This window comes from Dermacentor albipictus, chromosome 7 (genome assembly GCF_038994185.2).
Source record: "Dermacentor albipictus isolate Rhodes 1998 colony chromosome 7, USDA_Dalb.pri_finalv2, whole genome shotgun sequence".
Lineage (NCBI taxonomy): Eukaryota > Metazoa > Arthropoda > Arachnida > Ixodida > Ixodidae > Dermacentor > Dermacentor albipictus.
In genome coordinates this window covers 45,890,721-45,915,149 of record NC_091827.1, presented here as the reverse complement: position 1 = coordinate 45,915,149, position 24,429 = coordinate 45,890,721, and the positions used below count along the sequence as shown (strand labels likewise).

The window sequence follows — 24,429 nt, the reverse complement described above, 5'->3', positions numbered from 1 at the left end:
ACGTGCTTGCACTGCCACCTTATCGACTGGTTACTTTCCGTTTCTGCTCCTTGTTCTTTTGTTCTTTACCCGTATTTCGTTCTTTACCCGGCTTGGATAAATATGGCTCTTCATATTTATCCAAGCCGTCTGCTAACTTCCAACTTTAGTTGGAAGTTAGCAGACGGCTTGGATAAATATGCCTGCCGTGTCGTCTTTCCAAGCGGCGTCCTAAACTTCGTCGCTCAAAATCTGAGGATCACGTGCTAGTCCGAACCAATGCCTCGCTAAATCAGGTCAGTAGTCGTTCAATAGAGGGATGTAAATGAAAGAAGGAAAGGGATCGAGGAAGCGAACACCTATGGAGGAGGAGCAATCGTTTATTGAACACCGTTCGTTCTCTTGCTCGGAGGCGCGAAGGTTGAAAGTAAACGTGCATACACAGGTGAGCCGCACGTCTCCAGCGTCTGAACGGTCGTCCAGTGTGCGTTCCGGCCCCTGCACTTGTCTCACACGCGTGATGAAAGGCCGGTGAACTGCGAACGAGAAGGAGCTCGCATGAGACAAGGCGAGATGATAAGATGTGCCGAAAAAAAATAAGATGCGCTCTCAGTGTAAGGATTTCTTAACTATAAGATTGATCCATCTGCCAACAAAATAATAGGCCCTCCTGCAGTTACTCGCTCAGTGATCGATCATCATCATCATCATCATCATCATCATCATCATCATCGTCGTCGTCGTCGTCGTCATCGTCATCATCATCATCATCATTTGGGGCGATAAACTGAAGCGATGTTGCGGCGGGGCTATGATTGCGTGGCCTAAATATTCCCATAGAATGCTCTATACGTGCTAAACAGTACAAAAAAACATATTGTTGCGGTAAGTCAGGGGGTTCTCGCGGCATTAATGGTAAATTCAAACAAAACATTACCTTTAAACAGCACTTACATTTCTAACAAGAGCACATCGTCTACATAAGCGGGAACCGTAAGAGATATCTGTTTGCAGACACTGTATAAACCTATAGAGTCACTAAATTGATAAGTAAAGTGGCTTCAGCCAGACTTATTCCGAGTCGGTGTATACACTGGCGTCGGCTCAATGGAGGCAACTGTCATTGCAGCGACTCTCGAAAGTGCAATAATTACTAGACGAAAAAAAAAGTATAGTTTCGATGCCCAATATGGCGGGTGAGAGAATCAGCACAGCGCGAGAATTGTGCGAGTGAATACGGTATATTTCCTCTCTCTACTACTCCTTCCACTACACCGTCTCGTAAGACTAGATGTGCATGAAAAAAATATTTTTTTGACTTTCCTCGTTGCTACAAGGTGTACGGAGAACTACCAAATCGATTCCAGGGGACAAAAATTTTGACTGTCCGACCCCTAGAATCCGAGGTACCAAGAAATTTGAAATATAATTTGAAAGTATGTTATTGGTAAATCAGGATTGTGAGCATCCTTGTTTTTTTTACTTGCAGTCTCCATTGCATTTTTGTTATGTTATCTGTTATCTATTGTAGTAGTGCGACTACTAGGACGTTCGTTCCTATATATATATATATATATATATATATATATATATATATATATATATATATATATATATATATATATATATATATATATATATATATACATGCAAAGGTGGTCGGGGGGTCAGGGGTCGACTTCTGGCTTGACCCGCTCGCGTCGAATGCACGTAAACTATGAGGTACAGTGATCGAGGACACAAATCCCAACAGCTCTCAGTCACTTCCGGATTCTGACCGCGTCCACTCAGGTTCTACTTAATAGTTTATCGCTGAAGAAACACTGGGTGCGAATTTTGTGACGTCACCATTTACCTTCCTTTCCTCCGCTCATATCAGCGCCGCGCCGATTAACTCTAATCTCAGCGATAACGGCGTCGCTCGAGTCTTGACGTAGCCAGCGGCGAAAGACGAAAAGAACGGAAAAGTTAGTGGAGCGTTAGAAAGAAACAAATACCTGGCATTGCACTCCGAGTGATCTAAGGACTAGAAAGTTTTGACGATTTTTTTCCGACGTTGTTTAACGACCCTAACGCGCGCAGACAACTTGAAATCCGTGAAGTCAGAGTTGCTCAGTGGCGCTAAGCTTTTTCTTTCCTTTGTGAAAAAAGAAATGAAAGCTTGACCTTCTCTATCCATCTCTGCGACTATTGAACTGATTTGGAAAGGAAAAAGGAAATGCTCGTGGCAGAAAGTTCCTTAGAAAGCTCGTAACAACTTCCAGCGTATCAAACAAAACTTGCTGTGGGGCCTGGTGAAGGGCTCACTTAAACGAGTAAAAGCGTCAATAGAGAGTTTTAACGCGAAACTACACGCGTGCGCTAACCGGCGCGCGAAATCTCGCGACCGCGCGCCTACGCATGCGCATACTTGGCGGGGACAGATCGTGCGCGTCCAAGCGTGGAGCGAGCACAGATAACTACTTTCATCATCATCATCATCAGCCTGGCTACGCCCACTGCAGGGCAAACGCCTCTCCCATACCTCTCCAACAGCCCCGGTCATGTACTAATTGTGGCCATGTCGTCCCTGCAAACTTCTTAATCTCACCCGCCCACCTAACTTTCTGCCGCACCCTGCTACGCTTCCCTTCCCTTGGAATCCACTCCGTAACCCTTAATGACCATCGGTTATCTTCCCTCCTGATAATTTCCTTAAGGATGGCCAATCCCCCACCGTGGGCATGTGCCACAGCCACCCAGAACAACAACAACGACGACGACGACGATGACGACGGCAACGACAACAACAACAGCAACAAATATCGGTGCTCTGGCTGTCTCGCGAAAATACGAAACGATGTCTACAAAGGCGAAAATACGGAGCCAAGTGGGCGCGCGCTGACGCGCGTGGCTTGTAGGTTGAAACTTCCCTTCCTCGCAAGGCGCGAGCCATCGCGCGCCGGCAAGGGCGTGTACATGTAGTTCGGTCTTGGGGTTAGGGTTATCAAGCGTTGGGGGTCGCAAATAGCCGGGCTTACAAAACAAAACACAAAAAGAAAACAAAAGTGCACGGGGCCTACAGTGGAGTTCGCGCCTCCGAGCGCTTAGAAGTACCCTAATCTAAAATTACCGAATAACATTTTATTAGAGAAAAGTACAAAAAGAAAGAACAAGACGACGCGTCGAAAAAGGAGGAGGAAGGCGCCTCCATATGCTCTCTTGCACAGTGCCACAGGGATACTTGCTCAACCATGGAGGATTTTATAATTGCTACAAAGAGATTGTCTTGAATTCTTAAACACTTTATTTTTGTTCGTTTCCTCCAGTTAGCTTCACCATTTTCAGTTTTCAATGAAGATAGCCTAATTTCATCCAAATCTTGGCCAATCCCCCACAGTGGGTGTGCGCCATCGCGTGAGGAATACCATACCACACCATAGCATGCGGCACTCACGATCTCCACGGTGTGCGTCTGAAGGTTTCGGCTGACCGTGATCTCCTTGGTGGTCGGGTCGGCCGCGGACCTCGTCAAGGGCACCACGACGGCCGACTTCGGCACCGGGGCGCCGAGCAGCGAGATGGCCATCTTGTCGGCGTGGAATAGAATGACGACCGTCATGTCCTTGTTCATCTGCAAGCCGCCCAGCGTGGCCGCAACCTGGCCGCCGTAGAACACTTTGATCCTGCCGGCGACGGGGTCGGCGAGAAACAACAAAAAAGGAAGAGGAATGCGGATCGCACCAGAAACGCGAAACAAAACAAAGAAGCGAACAAAAAGAAATTGTACAGACCCAACGCGTGTATATATATATATATATATATATATATATATATATATATATATATATATATATATATATATATATATATATATATATATATATATATGTATGTATATATATATATATATATATATATATATATATATATATATATATATATATATATATATATATATATATATATATATATATATATATATATTAAGTGAAGCTTCCGTTTCAGTGGTTAAGCGAGCGCTGCTGGTCTGCCAATTTCATTCTTGCGTCGCGCATTTCAGTCTTTCATTCAGGAAAGTGGCGAGTATTTCATTCTTTCATTCAGGAAAGTGGCGAGTATTTCATTCTTCCATTCGGAAAAGTGGCGCGCATTTCTTTCTTTCATTCAGGAAAGTGGCGCCTATTTCTTTCTTTTATTCAGGAAACTAGAACGACAGTGCATCTTTACAGGGATTTCGACGGCGCCTATTTCAAAATTCGTATGGCATGATGAACTTTGTTCAGGTACTGAAGATCAACCCTTAGGTTGACGCAGGCGGTTCCCAGGTAGGGACAATAAGGTTTAACCTTACCGCCGTATCGTGGGCCTTTTGGACGGCCTGTAGTTGATCTATAAGCACTCTACTGTGAGGGGCTCTTCACCCCCAGTCTCCTTCCTTGTCACAGTCTGTGAAAGACGCAGGACACTGCCAAAGCAAACGGTCCAGAGTAACGATGACATTACACTTCTCGCAATTGTTTGGCACCTCTCTTTCTGGATATAGCTTGTTGATAAAGTGTCGTTCTGAAAAGTCATCTCAAGTGAATACGCCTTGCAAGTTCGGCGGCTACAACTCGTCATATGCGATACGTGCCGAAAAGTAATAAATAAGAAGCTAATTATAATATTTGTTTCATTAACCGAATACGTATTTCGATTTCTTGCGCAACTGATATCCGCGTCTCAGGATAATCCAACTCACGGACTATAATTACGTTTTCCGCAACAGGCAGGCAATCGTTGATGATATGTAGTGTTTAATGGCGCAAGGGCCAAGTGACAGGCAATCGTTAAAAATTCTGTAAGACCTAAAAATAATCACCGCGTATGTACCGTAAAATAAAAAAAATAATTAAATTGCCCGTGCCAGTTTGTTATTTAAGAGGGAACTATAGAGTCACTGGCGTCCAGCAGTTTTTTTCTTTTTTCGTGTACTTCGGAAACAACACGCACTGAGTGCTTAAACCGATCGATTGATTAATCGATTGAAGCAGTCCTTACTCGCCCGTGCGACTCTCTCGCATAATGCACTTTCCGGTGAACCGCAGGACACCGCCGGCGCCCACGACGTACTGCGAGGGAAGCGTGTAGCTGTGGTTCTGCAAAGAAAAAGAGGCGGACACGTCGATGAGAGCAGTGACAGCGCAACAGCTCGGTACACTAAATATCACCACGGACCGAGGCCTATCCGCGGCATGTAGGCGATCCTTTTACAACGTCAAAGACATCTGGAGGCAACATTGAAAGGGCACGGTGCTAGAATACTTAGAACACCTTTTTCCAACGTCCAAGACATCTGGAGGTCACTTTGAAAGGGTACGGTGCTAGCATACTTAGAATGCCCTTTTCCAACGCCCAAGACATCTGGAGGCAACATTGAAAGGGTACGGTGCTAACACACTTAGAATACCCTTTTCCAACGTCCAAGACATCTGGAGGCAACATTGAAAGGGTACGGTGCTAGCACACTTAGAATACCCTTTTCCAACGTCCATGGCATCTGGAGGCAACATTGAAAAGGTACGGTGCTAGCACACTTGGAATACCCTTTTCCAACGTCCATTACATCTGGAGGCAACATTGAAAGGGTACGGTGCTAGCATACTTAGAATACCCTTTTCCAACGTCCAAGACATCTGGGGGCAACATTGAAAAAGTACGGTGCTAGCACACTAAGAACACATTTTTCCAACGTCCAAGACATCTGGAGGCAACATTGAAAGGGTACGGTGCTAGCACACTTAGAATACTCTTTTCCAACGTCCATGACATCTGGAGGCAACATTGAAAAGGTACGGCGCTAACACACTTGAACACCCTTTTCCAGCGTCCAAGACATCTGGAGGCAACATTGAAAGGGTAGGGTGCTAGCACACTTAGAATACTCTTTTCCAACGTCCATGACATCTGGAGGCAACATTGAAAAGGTACGGCGCTAACACACTTGAACACCCTTTTCCAGCGTCCAAGACATCTGGAGGCAACATTGAAAGGGTACGGTGCTAACACACTTAGAATACCCTTTTCCAACGTCCAAGACATCTGGAGGCAACATTGAAAGGGTACGGTGCTAGCACACTTAGAATACCCTTTTCCAACGTCCATAGCATCTGGAGGCAACATTGAAAAGGTACGGTGCTAGCACACTTGGAATACCCTTTTCCAACGTCCATTACATCTGGAGGCAACATTGAAAGGGTACGGTGCTAGCATACTTAGAATACCCTTTTCCAACGTCCAAGACATCTGGGGGCAACATTGAAAAAGTACGGTGCTAGCACACTAAGAACACATTTTTCCAACGTCCAAGACATCTGGAGGCAACATTGAAAGGGTACGGTGCTAGCACACTTAGAATACTCTTTTCCAACGTCCATGACATCTGGAGGCAACATTGAAAAGGTACGGCGCTAACACACTTGAACACCCTTTTCCAGCGTCCAAGACATCTGGAGGCAACATTGAAAGGGTAGGGTGCTAGCACACTTAGAATACTCTTTTCCAACGTCCATGACATCTGGAGGCAACATTGAAAAGGTACGGCGCTAACACACTTGAACACCCTTTTCCAGCGTCCAAGACATCTGGAGGCAACATTGAAAGGGTAGGGTGCTAGCACACTTTGAATACCCTTTTCCAACGTCCAAGACATCTGGAAGCAACATTGAAAGGTATATGATGCTAGCAGACTTAGAATACCCTTTTCCAACGTCCAAGACATCTGGAGGCAACATTGAAAGGTATACAGTGCTAGCACACTTAGAATAACTTACAGATGCGCGCGTTAGTACCGCCACGTTATTTTTTTTTCTTCGCGCCCTTGATCACGCTCGGTCCTTGAGTATATGCACAGTTGCGAAAACACGTAGACGTCTGGTTTGGTACGCCGCTTCGCCGAAGCGGATGGGTAGCGCAGGGACTCAAGGTACCTGACTTTGGCTGAAGAAATCGCATGTTTCGAAAATCACTGTCACTGGCTTCTTCTTCCTTGAGATTTATATCTTTTGTTATCTTAGTTTATTTTATTATTTTATTTTTTGTTTCGTTTTGTTTTATTAATACGACGTTTTCCTTTGTGCAGTGAAAGCGTAACGCGTCAGCGGCGGTTGTCCCGAGTGGGTGGACGTAGAAATGCTTGTGCATTTAGGTTCGGGACAGTGCGCTTACAGAGAAGTGTCACCACCGCTTTTCGTTCCACGTTCCTTGCAAAAGCAGGCAACTGCAGCTGCGGAAACCACAGTGGCCGGCAAGGTAAAAAAATTGATGGCGGTCTCACTGGCGCTGAGGCACATGTTTGGAGGAAAGAAGCATGGCTTCCGAGATGGGGCGACGCACGCGACAGATTTTAGTACTCAATCTTGGAGGCTATGGAAGAAGCGATCTCGTACCGAGCGTTATACAGAAGTAACAACCAAACGGCCCAAGTTGCGTTTCTTCCAATGGGTTTGCGAAATTTAGGGAGGGTTTTCTTTTGAGCAATGCCACTTGCATTAGCATAAGCGCATGACTCAGAAACGAATCGAACCGATTGTAATGGAATTTAGCGGTGAGCACAGTGTCGGAAATTAAACTAGCGGATCTTTGGCCAGGCCGAACGTTCCAAATCTGAAACGAGTGCTATTTGCAGTTGCTTCTAAATCTCTTGCGAGCAAATCGACAGCTCACCGCGCTGAATGAGAAAACAGCATCTTCTGCTCACACCGCTACACTAAAGCTTGCGACCAAAATGATATGTCGCCTTGGGGCATAACATGTGTCAAGATCAACTTTCGGACCTTAAGATCTACAGTTGTAATTCCTGCCACCGTTGCCTGCGGATAAAAGTACATTAGCGAGAATAATTCCTGCTGCTTAAGGCATTAGTAACGCAAATGCTGGGGCGGAGGAATGAACTAACCAACAGAATGAAGCTTAACCGTACACATCACTAATTTATGAAAGCGCCTGCCTAAACAAAGTACATTCCGTGATTCGAGACGCCAGCAACACGTTTAAGGAAGCAATGGTCTACTCTCCGGGAACACAGAAGTCGTATCCAGTGAACTGCTTCGAACAAGCGACCGTATAGTGTCCGCCATCTTTTTTTCCCAATGCGCATTTTTCGCATTCATGTCGCTCTCCGTTGGGCGTCGTCTGCTACTTTCGGGAAACTATGAAATGACGAGTTGCCGTCTGTCCGCCGCGATATGACCGTGATGATAAACAGCAAAATTCTTTCGATAGCCGTATTTTTCTTTGGACTCGTTCACAGCGGCATCACGACGTTTTGATAACTACGAGGCAACGCTGCGGTGCACGCCGTAACGTGAGAACTCGCGGCCGAACCTACATCAGCGGGTTCTCGGCGCGGCCGCTAGAGGGCTGGCATTTAGTTGGAGTAGCGAATAGGCTTAGGGAGCCAGAGTTGCGTGTCTGACTGAACTCGCCGCTCGCGCCGCTATTCGCCAAGCGTAATGAATGACGCCGAAGGCATCCTCCTTTGCAGGAATGCCAACTTCACGGTCGCGCCGTTGGCAGTAGAGAGGTGTGCTGGGTCACGTGTGCCCGCTAGGCGCTGAGACTGGCCGCACCCGCATTTCGCATTCTGGTCAACTTGTAGGAAAGCGGGATAGTACGTGTTTTTTTACCCTGCCGTCTCCGTTTGCGTTGCTTCGCTGTTGCGACATCTTTAAAGGGGTTGGGACACCAAATTTTGAGGCTATAAAAAGCATGTTGTAGGCTGCTTCGGTATGCAAGGACACCCCGAACGAGGTATCGGACGCTGCAAACATTTCAAAATAATTTTAATTCAGCTCCAAAAAGTCATTAAAAACTCCTTCTCGTAGTCGAGACCCATCGCTAGCGCGGCAGCTACTACGTCACAGAGGAGGAACGAAAATATTGACGTCATAGCACACCAGCTCAAAAACGTGACGTATGATGAGTAGCGATGAAATGCCGGTTACGGAGCCTGCTGAGCCGAGCGACCGAGCATAGCCTCCACTATGACCGAGCTACAGGCATATAGAAATCCTTTCTTAATACAAAGAAGGGGTAAGGCGTGCAGACACGGACACAGGAGAGAAGTGGACAACACGAACGCCGCACGGCGGCCCGCGAATGGCAAACTGCGTGCGGCGAGTTGCTGTGCCGACGGGCCTTTGCACGTTTGAGTGTAAAACAGTAGCCGGCCGACTCCGAAAGGGACCAGGGTATGCGGCGTTCGTGTTGTCCGCTTCTCTCCTCGCATAGTCGCATAGTTCGGCAGCTCGGAGCGGTCTGTCCTTCGCTTGGCCTTTCTCAGTGTGAAGGCCCGTCCACGTTACCGGCACGGAAACTCGCCGCACGCCGTTTGCCGTTCGGGGGCCCCCGTGCGACGGCGGTTTTGCTTGCGAACGGCGAGATTTCCTAGCCGTAGAGAGCACGGGCACGGGGCCCATTTGTGCGGCAGCCGTACGGCGAAGCGGCCAATCAGCGTCCGAGGAGTGCACCGACGGCAGCTTCACCGCCTCTGATCGTTCGGCGCCGCCGATATCGTGGCTAGGCCTTTTCCGGTTCACTTCGAAGCTAACGCTAACGGCGCTTCGGAATGAATCACCGACTCTCACAAGCCGCAATATTTTCTTACCGTTGTTGTCGCTCTTCGCAATAATTATAATAATCGCGACACGCACTTCGAATCGCCAGTTGACCTCTGCTGGCAGAGCACGCGTATGCGCGAGCAGACGACGCAGCATAGTTTTACGTCACTATTTTTTGTGGCCCACGTGACCAAGCCATGTTGCGTTTCCTCCTCTGTGACGTCATAGCATCCGCCGGAGCCCAGAAACCGAAACCGAAATCGCTCGGTATAATAATGCGATTATTAAATTATTTATCGGATATATATGAATCCCGCTGTGTGTATCGTGCTCCCTGAAGCATGACGCAACGTTTGAATCAACAAACGCATGAACGAAAATTTTGATGTCTCCACCCCTTTAAAGATGGGTCGGTGCTTTGCAGTGCCCCTGAGTCGCGGACATGACTGGGTGCTGTAGGAAATCGGGTCCCTCTACGTAATCAAACGATTGTGATTACTTCCCCATGATGTTATTTATTATGTCACACGCTAGTTAAGCCACGCGAGCAAAGTAGCAAGCCGCAGGTAGAAGCACGAAGAAAATCTAAATTTGCGACGCTGTGAGCATCCCTTAGATGCAAAACAATCCATCTATAACGACCCGGCTTGAAGCCATGCTTGAATCCATAATTTACTAATCGGGCGCTTACTTTGCTCGCGTCACATTGTAATGACGATAAAGAACAAGGCAGTGCCACAACTCGGTCACAAATTTATTGACGACGTCAGACGGCCCATTCCCAACGCGATCGCGTCCGATCCGGATCGAAATTCCGGATCGCGACTGCTCCTTGTATATAGGTTCATACATTGCACATATCCCTCAAGGACCCTCAAATACTAACTGCAGAGGGGGACCGATTACCCAAGCGCCACCGGCTAGACAGGAAGCTCGAATTCGCATATCGAATATAATTTGGCAAAGCCTGTATCCGTGTTATAAACTCAGCTATCTCCTGCACAGTTTCTTTCAAAGAGGCTCCTTCATGCCTAGAAAATTTTTGAAACAAAAGTGTGTACCGCTGACTGTCTACAAAAATTCGTTTCTCACTAGTACAATAAACATGTAGGACACATCACACCAAAAAGGGTGTTACTCGTACCTCTGAGATGCCATGTCGCAGTATCTGCCCGAATGCATAATCTACACCTCTGCATTTGTCGCGATAACCTGCACTTGTCATCGTTTCTTTGCTCCCTTATTCCTCATCGTAAATTATGTATAGTCTCCATTGCCCACCTGCTGCAATGCTTCGATGCAGCTGTATATATATTACAGTCTTTGATTACAGTCTTCGACCTCGGTACATCCTCCTGTATAACATTCCCTTGTACTGTATCTTGTCTGTTAATAATAAGAAACACCATTCATTCATTCATTCATTCATTCATTCATTCATTCATTCATTCATTCATTCATTCATTCATTCATTCAATGAGCAAGGGATATTGCCCACGTAGTCGAATACATACCAGTTCTGTCAGGGTCATCTGTTTAGGAGAAGTGTGGTGTGCTTCGTAAACTATAAAGCCGTGCATCTTCTTGGATTTGTCGCCTACAAACTCCTCGCCGGGGACCAGGCGCGCACAGTCCTTGAGTATGGACGCAGCGGGACTCGAAGCGATAGTGGGCGTCCCGTCCAGGTACACCTGCAATGGCGGAACGCCCGGAAGACGCGACCACGGAGGCGTTAAAGATGGCTCGCGTTTTGCAAGACCCTGCCAGGGCACACAATGTCGCAGGTAAAAAATTGGAGGACGCTTAAGCTTCGCCTTCAAGAGTGGAACGCGACAGCGTTCCCGTCGACCCGCCAAGGGGTGTAAGACAATGGGCTACGGCGCAGCGACTACGCGCCCCGCATCGGACGCGGTGAGCGTCGAGCAAGGCAGCGTTCGGCGCGGCAACGAAATGTGCGCCTGAGCAAGCGGCGCACGCCTGAGCCTTAGAAACAGCTCGTTTCTAAGGCAACATCGCGTTCACTAGAGGCGCTTTTGTACCACTTTGAAGCATCGAACTCGTGGCTGAGTGGTAGAGTCTCCGTCTCACACTCCGGAGACCCTGGTTCGATTCCCACCCAGCCCATCTTGCAAGTTGTTTTTTATTCATGAAGTGCCTGCTGGGATTTGTCGCTCACGGCCAACGCCGCGGACGCCGACGCCGACGACACCGGATTTTCTGCGACAAGAGCTCCTCAACGCTGTCGCAGGTAAAATGTCGGACAGGTAAAACCCCCAGCACAACGTGTTCGGCTTGATGCCTCTCTAAAGTTACGGAGTGCATTGCGAATCGCCCCTTGACTGCAGCCAAACTGCACGGCTCCAAGTGATAATAAATTTGGAATAGTCAGTGAGAACGCAAGATAGAGAGACTTTCAAGAAATTCAAGGTTTACATTGCACTGAGGACGACGCAACGAGCTATGGAAAGAAGAATGATAGGTGTAACGTTAAGGGATAAGAAAAGAGCAGATTGGGTCAGGGAACAAACGCGAGTTCATGACATCTTAGTTGAAATCGAGAAAAAGAAATGGGCATGGGCAGGACATGTAATGAGGAGGGAGGATAACCGATGGTCATTGAGGGTTACGGACTGGATCCCAAGGGAAGGGAAGCGTAGCAGGGGGCGGCAGAAAGTTAGGTGGGCGGATGAGATTAAGAAGTTTGCTGGGACGGCGTGGCCACAATTAGTACATGACCGGGGTTGTTGGAGAAATATGGGAGAGGCCTTTGCCCTGCAGTGGGCGTAACCAGGCTGCTGCTGCTGATGATGATCATGACATTGCATTGTACTGTCCACGGACAGATACGTCTATGATGTGTGTCTACGCTTGGTATGTTGTGAAATGTTCGCGTAGTATGTTATGTATGGGTAAACTTACGGTATGTGCACTCACTCGTCTGTGGAAGTGCGAACTTCTTTGCGCGTTCTCGGAAACGTACGAATCACGTGTGCTTACATACGGAATGCACGTTCATCTTTGGTGGGTCCCTAGACCCACGTCCTTCTGTCACATTGCCGACAGACTGTGTTTTGCGATTTTTTTTGTGTGCCACATTTTGTTACAAATTCCGTCGAGACCCCTGTGGAATAGCCGGTGCCACCTAAAGGCGTCAATCTCTCCTACTACATCGTGTCAATAACAAAAAGGGGAAGATTCTGCACAACCAAGTTGATGCAGAAGCAAAAAAGAAGTCTTTTACCTGGATTTTTTTTTCTCTTTTCCTTTTCCTCAATCTCGGCAATCAGAGTGAACAATGAATAAAGGGAAAATCAGACATCCACCCGTTCGTAGCAATTTCTACAAAGGAAACCCATACGGGTTCCTCGAAAGAAAAGCCTCATAGTTGAAGAAAAATTCGCCCTGGTCCGGGACTCAAACCCGGGACCACCGCCTTTCCGGGGCAGCCGCTCTACCATCTGACCATCTCTACCATCTACCAATGGTCCTGAGTTCGAGTCCCGGACCAGGACGAATTTTTTTTTCAACTATGAGGCTTTTCTTTCGAGGAACCCGTATGGGTTTCCTTTGTAGCAGTTGCTACGAAACGGGTGGATGTCTGATTTTGCCTTTACTCATTCTTCTCTCCACCTTGCGGGTTTCCGCAGAACTACTACGTCAAACAGAGTGAACAATCGTACGTACCTCGATTTTGTTGCTGGAATTCCACTCCAGCTGGATGACGTAAATTTTGCTGCTCATGGTGACGGGCTTCTTCAGAGTCAGGTCGTAACGGTGATGGTTGCTGTGCTGCAGGTGCTTGCTACCCACATACAGCTTGCGGTCTTGCGGATCCTGGCGCACGTAGAAGTATTTGTTGCTGTCCTCGACCGTCTCGTAGCAAAGCTCCATGAATTTGCTGCAAAGAGCGAAACATTACGTAGCTGGCCTCGTTTGAGTAACTTTCCCTAGCCGGCGAAATCTAGTGGGGCGCCTTTATTTGCTATCCCGTGTGTCATTTCTTAGAAAACTTTAGAATATAGGGACGGTAGGATCCAGATATTTTTATTTAAGCGATTGATTTTTTAACTACATAGTGTTGGAAATTGGAAAACTAAAAAAAAAATGGCTGTGGCTTAGCTAAGGTTAAGCCCAGGATGCGAAGCATACTAGCGTTTATTTTAACGCGACAGCGTTAAGGAGCTCGTGTCGCAGAAAAGCCGGTGTCGTCGGCGTCGGCTCAGGCGTGCGGCGCTTGCTCAGGCGCACATTTCGTTGTCGCGCCGAACGCTGCGTTGCTCGACGCTCACCGCGTCCGATGCGGGGCGCCTAGTCGCTGCGCCGTAGCAAAGCCACCTAGAAAGTCTCTGTAGCACGCCGCAACCTTCGCTTCTCATTCCAACGAGCAGCTCTGTCTCCAGGAGGCATCTCACCTCGTGAGTGTCTAGCAGAGGCAAGCGCAGCTGCCTCTGCTGCTTATATACCACCGCGACGCCGCGAGCGACGGCGCGAGTTGGAGCCCCGTTTCTCCTCTGTCGTGACGCCACGGTGTCACGTGGTCAGCCTTGAAGGCGACGCCGCGAGCGACGGCGCGAGTTGGAGCCCCGTTTCTCCTCTGTCGTGACGTCACGGTGTCACGTGGTATGGCATGGGGTCAAAGGTCATTGAAGGCGACACCGCCGCGCCTGAGGAGCTGGGTTGAGCTCTAGTAATATGCTTCGCATAAAAAACGACCGAAAGGGGAACTGTCAAGTTTTCAACTCTGTAACTCAAAAGCGAAAAAAGAACTTCATATGATAGTTATGCAAATTATGCGTAATAATGCATCTATAGGGGGGCGAAATTCATGTATTATACACCACTCTGAAACGCACCAATAATCTTGAAGGAGGTCGTTTGCAAAACTTGGGCGAACATTGTAACAATTTCGCGTAAGCTGTAAATTCACATATCAAATTTATCCCCTCAAGATGCTCTAACAGATTCGGTTTACGGAACTGCAGTCTCTGTTTTGGGGTGAAGGTACATGTGTGTGCACTTCGTGCTTCTATTTGTTCTTTTTCTTTTGAGACTTACCACTTTGCCACAATTTTCCCAAGGTATTCCAGTCGTAAGTCAAGATCTTGTTCATTAGAGTCTGGTAGAATTTAGCTTTCTCTCGCAAATGCAACGCATTAAATTAAAATTGGTTCAGGCGTTGTCTCGTAAAAGCATTCCTGCGTTTTACTTGTATTTTAGTAAGGCTGCATGGGAATTCACTACTCACTCTCACTACTTTCACTACACACTCACTACTTTCACTACTACTCACTACACTACACACTCTCACTACTTTCAGCGAAATTACTACGCACTATCACCTGGGTAGGAGGACTTATTCTCCCCCTCACAGCAAACTGGCTAGACCTCTGGCGTCCACTTTACGCATGCTTCAAACTAAGTGCTATCCAAATCTGGCCCTTTTCCACACGATCACTCCAGAGGCATTTAGCTCTACTTGCCCCGACTGTGAGGCTCTTAGCAATCTCGCACACATGCTCTGGCGATGCCCCTCGTTACAGTGACCCAATCGCATCACAGAAGAAGAATGGAGCTCTGCCATCCAGAGCTCAGACCTTTCGCGTCAAACCTGGGCTGTCCAGAAAGCCCACGATGCGGCGGTTAGGCTCGGCCTACCCGTCCCCACGTGGGAGCGGCCCACAGCTCTGCCCTAGGGCAAAGCTTCTCAGGACCTTGTAATTAAAGTTCTTTGTCTGTCTGTCTGCATCGGAATTGGCACCGAGCTACAACTGCCTATTTAGAGGAATCCAGCGTAAAAGTAACTGAATATTGCTGTCCTTTTTGATTAAAGACAACTAAGTACTACATTGCTACAAGGCAAACGAGACACGATCACCTGCGCTGTTTACAACCCCATAACTAACTTGATACATCCCCACAACCAACAGCATTGAATAATTTTTTTTCGCAGAATAGTAAGTGAGAGGAACAAACTACCACCAGCCCTAACACTGAGCATTTAAATAACTGATCTTATTTATATATAATACAGCCGTATGTTTCCTTGTTGGTCGTTTCATTATGGTGTTGGCACGTACTATCGCTGTTAACAGCGTTTCTATTGGCCAGTGTTTGTTTATGTTGATCATAGATCCATGTTTGCTTTCTACATCAATAACGTTTTTACTATTGAATGATTTACTCCCCATACAATCGCATTGTCTGTGTTCATAACTCAGATGTTTGTTATGCGAAAGCATCAAATGGCCCATCGAGCGAAAAAGCCGACGGTGTCTGTAGCAGCGAAAAGGCACCTAAATTCCCATTGGATGCGACGCCACGTCACGAAAGGGCCTCGACGGAGCACAGCGGGTGAATCGGAACACCTGCCGAAGCGATACCGCGCCAGGCGCTGCATTGCCGCGACGCCACGTCACCAGCACGCCTCGACGTAGCAGGCCCGGTGACGCGACGCCACGTCACGACATGGGCTGTCGTCGGCGGGCCGGTCACGTGACGCGCTCGCTCGCTCTCTCGTCGCGCAGGACGGCGTCGTGTGGCACGCGGCGTTGGCACCGCAGCCTGCAGCTGCTGTTGCTTGCTGGAGTGGACAGCACGTGCCGCTGTGCATACATTACTCGCAGCGCGAAACTCGAAGCACCACTCAGCGGCGTTCAATTGCACATCAATGCTTTCGCATTCACAACTCGGAAGAAGTGCTTAGGTGTCCGCAGATTTTTTTTATCTTTGTTTAATTGCCCCTCTTGCTGGCCCTATCAAGGACTGCTGTCTTCTGTAAACAAACAAACAAACAAACAAGCAAGCAAACAAATAAACAAACAAATAAACAAACGAACAAACAAATAAATAAATTCATTGTATCGGATACAAGCAATCCTCTAATGAAAGAGCAAAAAAGAGAACCGAGGGACCCGATTTTCGTTGCTCACAATCGTACAAAGCCAACAATGAAACCCCTATGCTTTCCTTGGTTTCATTGTCTGCGGACTTCATGTGGTTGTAAATGTATAATCCTTTACTGTCTTCTTTCTCCATTTCAAATACTTTTTCACCCCTGTATTTTGAACCTGGCTGTACAACTTCAAAGTATGTATTGGCCCGTGCCTGGTACTTGGTTACAAGTTAGAAGTTCCTGTAGCGTGAACACAATATAAACCCTGCAAGGCCCCTTCATACGAGATTTTGCAGCGCCTCTCCTGGAATCAGCGAGCCAATGAAAAGATGCACCGACTTCAGAAGCACCGTGTCTATCAAGTTCTTTTTTTTATGTTGAGATATTTTCCATACAGTCACCTGATCAAAGATTTTTCTTCCCTTGAATGCCTGAAGATTTCTTAGATCGTCTTAAACGACATACACAATTTGGCAATCATGGCTGTGTTCACAATGAAGTGCAACGTTCTTCGCTTACTTTTCAAACCAAATACTTTCCATTCAATTCCATGTTCCAAGTCAAATTTGGATTCGTTTTGCATTTCATGAATTATTCAGGAATTATAAGGAATGGGAATCGAATCGAAATCTCATCTGTACTCTATTCGATTTCAATTTGTTCAGTTGAATGTCCCTAGTGGCAGAGGGCCGCAGAGTCCGATACACAGAACATGCAGAAAAGTGGAGAGTGCTTACGAGGGTAAAATTTCAAGGACAACAGTGACCTTTGAGTCCTTCGCGCATTTATTCTTGAACTCGACTCTGAAATCCTTGTCTAGCGCATTGATTGGTTCCTGCAATATAAAAACAGCAAAAAAGCACAAATTCCTTGCAACGTTCGTACGTATAAACGACACGTAGCTTCTTGGAGTTTATGAAGAAAGTCTAAACCAATGGTCCCGCCTTAGTTAGTGTACACTTATGCTACACGCGTGTTTAACATGGTTGAACACTCGAACACAAAGCTCGCTAGTACGCATAACGACGCACGGGGACGCGATGATGTCTTGCGATTGGTGCGCGCGACGTTCATGCTTTTGTTCTTGCACGAGTTCCGTCATTTCTGGATGCGACTAGGACGTGCAAGGCACAATAGACACAAGGACGCTGAAGTAGGAAACGCATCTGTGCAAGTTGACCACCTGTATATGCCCCCTTACGAATGCGTGATCCGTACCACCACCGGTTGTTGACCAAATGTTGACCAAACGTTGAACGAATTTCGCAGGATGCGTTGTTGGGCAAGTTGGTTCATTGTAATAGGAAACATTGGTTGCGTTTTCTAGACAATCACATGTAAGAAGACAGGACAGGCGCAAACTTGCGCCTGTCCTGTCTTTTTACATGTGATTGTCTAGAAAGCGCAACCAATGTTTCCTATTACGTTGAACGAATGTTGACTGAATGTCCACCGAGTGTTGTACGAAGTCTATGCCATCATTGATGAGGCACATGTTGCTTTGAGGCCATACGCTTCAGCCACGAAGTAGACAAGCGAGCAACTTCCGGGCTTGAGAAGATTGAAATCGCCGCTTACGACTGGGGGACATTTACAGGGTCTGACTGGCTCGGATACGAAAATGTTTACGCACTCCACAAGCTTTTATTAAATGTCCTGCAGCACATAGCAAACTTTATTAATTTAGCGGGGTCACTATTAGAGACAGACATCACGGAAATTTGAAATGCACATTCACTTGAAACGATTTGTTTTAATCACCAGTTTTGAGATAAGCACTGTCAAACTTGCGGTGAAAATGCGCTGTCGCTGCATTTACTTTTTTTTTCTCAACAAAACGCCTTTTTTGCGCATTGAAGCTCGAGAATTACTGTAATGCCAAAGTATTTCGTCGCAATTTTTGGGGAACGTATATCTCGAAACTGGTGTCATCCTCTGAATTTGTTTTAAGAAGACATATATTTCGAAGTCGCCAGCTACAATGCGTAAACTGTATTATGTGCGGTGAAAAAATATCTTCAAACGTTAACTGCTGCAGCTTCGTTGATGAAAAATAGATTATGTGCAACACATTTTACAAATCACTGTTGCAGTGTCTCTATAAAACGGGCCAGCATGCTTATATTTAACTCCATTATGACGTTTTGCCGCGTGGCAACCCAAGTAGAACAAAAAGCTTCGTTAGCTCGTCAAATAGCCTTTTGATTTCTCGTGCACATTTTACGCCTAGTATTCTAGCATAAGAAGTAAACTTTTTTGCCTTATGCCACGGGGGGTTGCGAAAAAATTCTATTATCGATTGAAAAAAAAACAGCCAATGCACGCGCTGACTGGGCACGTGCTTCCACTAACTCACGCCGAGGCTTAAAACATCCTCTCGAGTGCCACGAGAATGCAACAAACTTTAGTATAAGTTGCTCGCTGTCCTCTACAGCGACTCAAATATATTTTACTTTCAGCCTATATAACTCAATAATTAACGGTCATTATCTAAGCAACTTATAAAGTGTTCCATTAAACAAAGTTTACTCAATAGAGAACTTGCGGAAAGTATCCAGAAATGTCCAAACAATTTCATTCCGCGAACGTATATCTGCGCGTGGTTGTAATTCTTTCCCGAGCTCCACAAAGAGCGCGCGAGATTTGAAAAAAAAAAAGTAACACGCGACTAGGTGCTTGGTGTCATTAGCGGTGATTGCGCGCGGTCACATTTAGCGCCGTCGAACGTGCTGACAACGAATGATCAATTCTGCACGCAGGACAAACGCACGAATAAACCGCAACCAACAATGAGAGGCTATGGCCACACCCTACGTTTCCGATGCGTCTCCTTCCAACGCTATAGAACCTTGTCGCCGTTAACGCAATCCAACAGCGAGAACGCTGACAAAACTTCAAGAAATGTCCCCTATGTGTTCATTCGGCTCCATTTGCTTCATTACCCGCCGTGGTTGCTCAGTGGCTATGGTGTTGGGCTGCTGAGCACGAGGTCGCGGGATCGAATCCCGGCCACGGCGGCCGCATTTCGATGGGGGCGAAATGCGAAAACACCCGTGTGCTTAGGTTTAGGTGCACGTTAAAGAACCCCAGGTGGTCAAAATTTCCGGAGTCCTCCACTACGGCATGCCTCATAATCAGAAAGTGGTTTTGGCACGAAAACGCCAAATGTTATTATTATTATTGTTTGCTTCATTTCATCAATAGATAACAGGTCCTTGCAAAGGAGGCAGCCAGGACCATTGTCTTCAGTCTATCGCCGTTGCTTAAGCCCTACATATGAGTTCGGCCTGCGTGTAGTATTGATAATTCGTTGATAGCGTGTTTGCAGGCACAACCAGATTTATTGCACCGCTGGGTCACGCGTATAAGTACATTTATTGCACTGTTCCACGCTAGCTTTATTCAACAGTTTTTTTTTACATGTGCTTTGTAGCGCTATGTAAGAACAGTGCAACAAACTTAATTAAACACGTGACCCGACGGTGCTATGTCTGTGGCTGTCCGGCCGCGGTGAAGACGCGCCCACTCCTTCCGTGTCATCTTGCTTCGCGAGCGGCGAAAAAAGTTTTCACCCCGTCAGGCAAACTACCGCTGACAAACTACCACAGTGCGTCCCCTCGCTCATCTTTCTTTTTCCACTCCTTGCTCCATCACCTTCGCTCGATCTAAGTTGCGTCAAGTTTTGCCACCGATGAAGGCACTCACATTCATCGTTGTAGTGTGACGTTTTTCAGTCAATGCAAAATTGTTTTTTTCGTCGCAACTTTTGCTCAGGGGTCAGCAGTTTCGGCAAACATCTTAGCACAATGGCTGCCTTCTTGTCCTGTTTGGTGCCGTTAACACTTTCGTTAAATGTTCTCAGCGTGCGTTTTAGATTCCCCTGTGTGTGTTTGTGTGTGTGCGTGTGTGTGTGTGTGCGTGCGCGCGTATATGTGTGTGTGTGTGTTTGTAAGTATTTTGCTAATATTGTTGTTTCATTTAAATTTGCAACCCTTGTGCAGAGCTTCGTCTCGGTGGTGTCGATATGAAGACCCTCGATCCTGTTGTTAGACACTCTTACATGACCCAGAAGATTAAATATTCGATTCACTACTGGCCCCATTGGGCTGGTTGACTGATAGAACGATATCTCAGCATGACGATAGGACGCACTTACGTTGAATATAATGTGCATGCCAAACTCTTTGCGCGCTTCGGCTATGAGGACCCGTTGCGCGGTGGTGATCCTTCTACCCAAACCCGGCATCTGGGCCATCTTTCTTGGAGGTGGTTGGGGGGTGCTCTCTACAACCTGGAACTCGACGGCGTCGACAGCTCTGGCGGCTGCCAGCGATTGCCGAGAAAAAAAATGAAAGAAAAGAACGAAAACATGACGTCATTGACCCGATCTTTTTCTACGCGTCACTGATAAGCAGCCAATTACAGTGAAGCGTTCCGGCCTCTTACGTGCCCGACATTTGTCTTCGCAATTATTTTAATGGGATTTGTAACGCGGGCCGCAACTGGAGGCTGCACAATTGAAGAGGTGATTGTATGAGCGTCGTTGTAATGCAGGCATGTTTGTAAAGGCTCCAGTGCGCGATTTATTGTGATGACATTGGAAATGTTGGCAGCTGTTGTGCCGTTGGATACTACAGTAACAGTATATCGTTTCATGTGCAAAGGAGGCTAACATGAGGTGATATAAAAAAAAAAGATGCAAGTGATCCGGCGAAGAAGTAAGCACATTGCGCACACAGGATTAAACAACGACAGTCACTGTAGAAACAAAGAAATAGCGAACAAATCGATCTATAACCCACACAGAATGCTGCGACATAATAATAACACTCAAAAGACATACAAAGTGTTAATATATAGATGCGGCGTCGCTTTCAACAAAGCAGTTTATCAAACCTTTCGGAACCGAATGCTTTGATGATGCCTTACTTCGTGGCAACTTTTCTACGTGAAAAGACTGTTCCTAGAATCGGCGTCAAATCGATAAACTTGTATTATAGAGTTGTAAAGGCGTAATTGTAATGATGCCCACATGCTTGTTTTTGTCTTTTTCAGTGTGTTCCTTTTCTTGCTAACTTCATCCAATCAGCTTCATGCAGTCGCCGTCGCATTCCAATTATGGTGCGCCGAAGCGCGTCCACCACGTTACCGGACCCGTCTGACAGGTTGGCGACCCCCACCTCATGCGCCGCACGTCGGCGAACTCCCGCACTCAACGGAAAGATCTAATAGCATCACAGGTACTCCTGAGGAGCAGGCAGCTGTCGATCAACAGCGCCGGGAGCAGAACCGGGAACGAGCTCGTCTGCACCATGACGATGCTGCAGTCTGGGCACAAGAAGAGGCTCGTGCAGCCGAACGCAAGCAGCAACTGGGTACCAAGGATCGGGCACCCTACCAAGCCGTCGTTTAATGAACCGTCGGTATTAACCCAGTGATAAACACCGGGGCTGTACGTTTCATCTACACTGGTTAACCATCTGTACGGAGTGCTTGTGCGGTGATTTTTCTTTACTTCTGTATGCGGATATGTAATGGTTAGATCCAAATGAAAAAAAAAAATTCAGTTGCGAGACAGCCACCAGTTTCATAGGCTTCTTTCTTCGTCTCTTGCCTGAGAGCTGAGCTTCGTTCGTAACCGTGAATCAATGGAAGCTGGCCAATTCGCAGCCATTATCACCACAACGGTATACATTTGAGCGATCGCATTGCGGTCGCTCAGGCGTATCCCGTGGGCCTTATAGTTTATTAACTCACCTTACCGGGATTCGGCGTCACTCTCTCGCCGAGCAGGCGTAGCTGGGGGGGTCTCTCACACAGCTGAGGCGCGGAGGGAGGTATCAACGGAGGGTAGCTGTGACGTTAGCCTGGAAGAGTCCCGAGAGAAAGCGCTTGCTTACAGTGGTGCCAGCTTGCACGTTACAAACGCTGATCTCATAGATTCGGTGCGTCCCTGCGGGACATTTACCAGCGTCTAGATTGGTGGGTGCAATTGATCGCGCAGCTTCAAGGGATGCAGACGAGTTACATGTCATGCTCTACGCTTTTTATTTCTCAGATGGCGCTGCCGTTCCATACGCGAGGGCGCGTTTAAGTCTCACGGAATTTTTGTCGCGTTTTGATGACTTTCTCGCTTTACCCGAAAAAAAAAAGAATTGACACACGATGTCTACCTTGGCTAAAAAAAGTCGTTTTGACGTTTCTTACGATTCTCTACAAGTCCCTAATTGAGAGCTTAGAAATTAGTCCATAATACTGAAACGTACGGCTACTTTTCATTAATTAACTAATTGCAGGTTAGGAACTAACGTCCCGGTTTCTCAACTGCACTCCGAACAACGTGCATTTTGCTTATTCACGTAGAGCGATCTGTCCTTTCTTCGTCAAACGTTCGTGCACGGTCACTGGGACGTCCTGTGCATACGAGGAAAGAGGAATCGTTTGCGTCGATATAGTCCTGTGCACCCGTGAACACGCAACTTCTTCTACAAGATGTGCTACCCCCGCTGGCTAGGCTGTATGTGATGCGGCGCTATTGTGAGCACTGGAAGTTTTTAAAGTCCGGTATATATTTGCGTATAAGGCAAACTAAAACCGCGGTCCCTGGACAAAGGTATGGAGAACCGTGCTGAAACTATCTGTTACTATATATTATTTGTGTACAACAAGTATTGACGCCATGACTCGCCTTCTCAACTCCTTGCGAGAGCAGGTCTTCTCACATTAAACAAACATGCAAAGCGTCTACGTCTCGAGTTCGTATTCTACCTCTTGGATAATGAAGCAAACGGAAATAACCGACGACTTCTACCGTTCCCAGACACCAGGCATACTAGAACAAAACATAGTAGACACTTGAAAGAGTATAGATTCCACAGTGATACATTTAAGATCTAATTTTTTCCACGTACGATAACAGAATGGAATGCACTACCTGAACACGTCATTCTTAGTAGTTCAACTGATAAGTTTGTCTCAAGACTAACCAATCATATTTCTCTACTACCTTAGCTTGAAAAATTAGATGTATGTATCGGTGTTTTTCATGTCAGTAATTGTTCGTGGTAAGTTCTCTTTTTTTTACATGTTTATAGTGCTATTGATAACTTTGTGTATACGAATTGCATACATTGACATGACTCACAGGAAAGTGTCTGTACTGCCTTTATTCTTTGTCCACAACATTTGGAAATGTTATCGACAGAAACTGTTAACCATGTTTGATAACACTTTCACAGCTGTATTTGTGCCCCGACACTGCTACAGCCTTACATATAAGGCGAGTAGTATGTATTAAATAAAATAAATAAAACAAATACTCACTCTTCAAGTTGCCGGAGCGAATAGTCGTCCTCGTCGAGCGGCTCGCGGTGGCTTCGTGGTGCGACGCGCAAGGCAAGCAGCAGGGGTCGGCTGTGATCGGGCTTCACGAACTGCCACTTCTCATATACATTAGGCATAAAAACAATGGAGAATGAATCAACCCTATGTGGAGGTCATAAACATGCATTCACTGGCGCCGCGCGCTTCAGTGTTGATCTAATGGGGCGCCCGTCAGACTGCATTGCCGGCTCGATCCCTTGCGCTTCGTGCCATACAAAGGCGCGCCTGCCGTCTCGACCATCTACCGTAATATCCCGTATTTAAGTGGGTAACTTGGCAGGACCTCCTCAGGGACACGCACAGTAGACTAGTATTGAGTATGGGTTGTACCAATAGCGAAATTTTCGAATAAAATATAACGAGAATATAGCGTGAAAACGCGCTTTTGCAAACTACGAAATGAATGCCCAGTACTGCGTAAAAATAAGCGAAACAATGTGATTGAAGACTGGGACAGCAAGGAGTGTCCTCGTATCGCTCGATATTGTTTCGCTTCCTATCACACCGTATCGAGCAGGAACCATCTGTCCCAATAACGAGACACGATAGCCAATATTTCCTCGTTGATACAGAAAGCGAAATATAAGGTTTGCC

General features: G+C 46.8%; 1 protein-coding gene across 3 annotated transcripts; it reads right to left on the bottom strand.

Annotated features, from left to right (window-relative positions):
• Window positions 1-343: 343 nt before the first annotated feature.
• On the bottom strand, window positions 344-23,928 carry LOC139047401 (uncharacterized). 3 transcript variants are annotated; one of them, XM_070521226.1, is made up of 9 exons: window positions 23,776-23,928; window positions 22,210-22,319; window positions 20,609-20,775; window positions 17,190-17,287; window positions 13,245-13,458; window positions 11,075-11,251; window positions 5,002-5,099; window positions 3,416-3,644; window positions 344-515 (listed from the first exon to the last, which is right to left on the bottom strand). In XM_070521226.1, exons 3-9 carry the CDS (start codon window positions 20,705-20,707, stop codon window positions 489-491), a joined length of 942 nt encoding a protein of 313 aa, XP_070377327.1. In that variant the 5' UTR covers window positions 20,708-20,775; window positions 22,210-22,319; window positions 23,776-23,928; the 3' UTR covers window positions 344-488. The 3 variants fall into 3 exon arrangements, with proteins under 3 accessions (XP_070377327.1, XP_070377328.1, XP_070377329.1); XM_070521227.1 differs by having other exon boundaries at window positions 22,215-22,319; XM_070521228.1 differs by lacking the exon at window positions 11,075-11,251.
• Between the last annotated feature and the right edge of the window lie 501 nt (window positions 23,929-24,429).

What these genes read in the sequence shown, in the direction of transcription:
- LOC139047401 (XM_070521226.1), bottom strand. Translation starts at nt 20,707, where the DNA reads ATGGCCCAGATGCCGGGTTTGGGTAGAAGGATCACCACCGCGCAACGG. An exon ending in GCATGCACATTATATTCAAC is followed by an intron (nt 17,288 to 20,608) that starts GTAAGTGCGTCC and finishes TTTATATTGCAG; the next exon opens with GAACCAATCAATGCGCTAGA. An exon ending in GTCCTTGAAATTTTACCCTC is followed by an intron (nt 13,459 to 17,189) that starts GTAAGCACTCTC and finishes CGCTCTTTGCAG; the next exon opens with CAAATTCATGGAGCTTTGCT.